Source organism: Suricata suricatta, chromosome 7, assembly GCF_006229205.1.
Source record: "Suricata suricatta isolate VVHF042 chromosome 7, meerkat_22Aug2017_6uvM2_HiC, whole genome shotgun sequence".
Lineage (NCBI taxonomy): Eukaryota > Metazoa > Chordata > Mammalia > Carnivora > Herpestidae > Suricata > Suricata suricatta.
In genome coordinates, this window is record NC_043706.1 from 96044170 (window position 1) to 96047646 (window position 3477).

The 3477-nt window shown below is 51.7% G+C and overlaps 1 protein-coding gene across 5 annotated transcripts in view; it reads right to left on the minus strand.

Moving 5' to 3' along the window:
• Positions 1-617, minus strand: part of REV3L (REV3 like, DNA directed polymerase zeta catalytic subunit) — a 178179-nt gene extending 177562 nt beyond the window's left edge. For all 5 annotated transcript variants that reach the window (XM_029945421.1, XM_029945422.1, XM_029945420.1 and 2 more), the window contains exon 1: positions 140-617. In XM_029945421.1, coding sequence (XP_029801281.1) covers positions 140-278 — 139 coding nt within the window. In that variant the 5' untranslated portion in view covers positions 279-617. The remainder of the gene's footprint in view (positions 1-139) is intronic.
• Between the last annotated feature and the right edge of the window lie 2860 nt (positions 618-3477).

The following is a 3477-nucleotide window of genomic DNA, read 5'->3' on the forward strand; positions in this document are numbered from 1 at the left end:
GGGGAAAGGCGAGGAGGGCGGAGGGGAGGGAAGAGGCGGCAGCGCTGCGCCGAGGGCCGGCGGCGTGTGCGCGTGTGCGCGGCGGGGAGGGCAGCCCGGGCGCCCCGCCGGCTCCCGCCCGCGCCCTGCGCCCGCTTACCTGCCGGGGTCGCTCCGAAGACTCGCACCACCGGCACCTTCTTGACAGGGGCCTGGGTGAGGGGGGATTGGCAGATATCCAGCCCCTGCAGCGGGCTGGCCATGTAGTAGTCGGCAGTCACTATCCTCACTGAAAACATGTTCGCCGCCGCCGCCACCGCCTTCTCTTCACGAGCGATCTGGCAGCGGCAGCAGCAGCGGCGGCGGCGGCTTCTTCCGCAGCGACGGCCCCACAGCAGCGGCGGCGGCGCCCCCTCCCCTCCTCGGCTCTGCCCCCTCCCCTCACACACAGACACCGGGAGGAGCGGCGGCGGGCGGGGCGGTGTTGGCACTGCTGCCGCCGCCTCCTCAGGAGCACCCGGCGAGGGGCAACAGGAGAGAAGCCCTGACGCTATCGTCGGTGCTGGTGCTGCCGCCACTGCCGCCGCCGCCGGGAATCACACGGGCTCCTCGGTCCCAGGCTGCAGCTCTTGTTGCCATGATGATGATGTCACGGACGCAACCACTGGGGGAGGGGAGACGGGGGTTGTGTGTGTGGCGAAGGGAGGGTGGTGAGTAGTTGGGGGAGGGGACGCGGCGGGAAAGGGAGGGAGCAGGGCGGGCGCCCGAGCGGGACACCCAGGCGGGGGTCGAGAAGGTGCTTTCTCCCCCGCCCCCACGCTCGCAGCGAAGGAGGAGGCCAGTGGAAAGCGGGACTAGCGCCTGGCGCGGGGAATCGATGACTCGGCCGGTGGGCACGGCCGCCTGGGCGGGGGCAGCAGGGGGGGCGGCGGAGTGCCGATGTCATGGATGGGCTCGAAGGGGCTTGCGGGAGGGGGGCCACCAGTGTTCGGGGCCGTTTTGGCGGCTAGGCGGGACTGGCCGGAGGTGCGGTGCTCGCGCTCGCCTCGCCGACCGCCATTTCACATCCTGCAAAAGAGGCGGGGGCCGTCGCGGAGACGGCTTTTTACAAGGTAAGAAAACCCGCCCGCGGGAGGAGGGAGGCGAGGCGCAGATCTCGTGCCGCCGCGGCCTCGCGGGAGGGCGGGCGGCGGAACGGGCGGGGCTGGGCGCGGACGCAGCCGGCCCTTCTCAGGTAACGCGGTGGCTCAGCGCTTGGCCCGGGGGCGGTGCGAGGGGCGGATGCGCGCCAGCGCGGGCTTCGGCCTATAAAAGGGCTGCTCGGACGCTCCCTCCCGATCGTGCGGCTCCAGCCGCCGCGTCCCCCTCCCTTTTCTCTGTGCTGCAGTGCCTGCGCCTGGCCACCTAAAAGGGTTTTTTCACGCTCGGCTCTGCTCAGCTTTGCCAGGGGTTGGCAGATCCCGTGCACAGGGATTTCCCACCACGGTGTTTTTCTCCCGCCTCTTTCCTTCCCTCCCGCCCTAATATATTCTTCCTCGGTTTCCTCCTCGGCCCTGCGGGCTGCGTCCCGCGCGCGCGTGTACATGTACGGAATTGTCAGCGCCGGGTGACCTCCCTCCCCTGGCGGAATCTAGGATTAAGAGCCTTTCAGAGAAATTTTCGGCCGAAGAAAAAGGCCGGTGAAAGTCATCGCGTTAGATGTGGACACCCAATGTTTTTAACTAACTGGTTGTGCGAGGTTTTACTATCCAAAGGCATAAAAGCAAACGGACGTGGGGTGGGGAAGGACTGTTAAACAAAACAACCTTATCCAAAAAGAGGTGAGGAGGTGGGGTGTAGTTGTGACATCGGAAAAAAAAAAGGTACTAGCAAGCATTTGGGTTGGCTATTATATTGGAACCGATGGGTTTTTGTCTGACTTGGTCGCTAATACTGGGTGTGACCTTGGACAAATAATTTGGTTTCTTGGAACCTCAGTTTCCTCCGTGCAACGAGAGTTTCACTTAACAGATCCAGAACGGTTTCTTCTTATCAAAAGGTTTAAGCAGGAGAAAGAAACCATGGTTTCAACTTCGAAGTATGGCACTGAATAAAGGACTTTTGACAGTCATTTTCAGTGTACCCTAGGGGTAATGTATTCACGGTTATGTATTATACCGGTGTATTTTAATGGTTAGTAGGTTGCCATGTATTTTAAATGGTGTAAGAGATCCGTATTTTGGCACCATTGTGTTTTCTTCAAATGGGAAAATCAAAAGGCTCAAAGGAACAGATCACTGGTAAGAAGCTATCTATAAATTCCATAACATATAATGCTAGTAAGAATTTATGCTCCAAGAGATTTGAGACTGATTAGGATAGTAAATTAGCCTGTAGTTTTCAACCTCGAGCATGATTATAATAAACATAGGTAGCAAGATTTCTAATATACAGGAAATCACCTAATAATTTTAAGAGGCAAATCTCTTAAATTGATTTAAGTTTTAGGAGGCTTGTGGAAGTGATTTAAAAATAACACAGCCATGATAAAATGCATTTTCTGGTAAAATAAATACTTTTGTACAACCTGAATGTCAGATGCACCATTCTTAGTATTCTGGGCTCCTGCGTGTTCTTTAAAATTTAATATTTTGGCTTTTACAAAGTCACAGTTTTAGGAATGAGGCCTGGAAATCTGTATTAGCAACCTCACCCACCACTCATGATTCTAAACAACATAAAACTGAGAGTCCCTGTACCATATTTTAATCCAAGTACATTCATAATATTTAAATTATTCTATTCCTAGCTAGAAAAAAGTAGAAACATCAAATTCATGGATTAGCTATTTCTAGAAAAGGATTTCTTTCCACTACCTCTTGAATCAACATCATTGACTTTAAGAAAAGGCAATTACAACCACAATTCAAATCCTTCTAAAATGCCAAGAATGTTCACTTTGAAGAAAACCATTTGTGGCATGAAATCAGGCTATTTTGTCCATTGCATGTAATTGAGTTTAAGTTGATGCTCAAATAGGAAACTTGACAATACTTCCCTAATTAATCACTATCAAATGTGTTTTATAAATATAGTCTCCTGACATAAGAAAGAGTTCTAGAATTTTGAGTTAGGAAATGAATATTTTAAATCATTTACTAGCTACATGAGTTTGGAAAGATCACTTTATATTTTGGAGTGTGTTTCCTCAGCTATGAATTGGATAGTAGTTCCTGTTTTTCAGGGATGGTACAGGTGCCAGTGAGATAATGTATGAAAGTATCGTAAACTGTTGACATCTGGAAGTTTAACTCATCTAAAATGAGTAAATAAAATCATTTGGCATTGTCTTACGTGCACAGAACAAGAGAATTGCCAAAATTGAACTCTATGTTCTTAAAGTTATCTTTGTTGTTTTTGTTGTTGTTGTTTCTGTCAAGTGGCTTCTATTTGCCAGATGATTTAAGATACAGTGAGAGAGAAAACAGACATGGCCCCTCTTACGGAGTTTATAGTCTA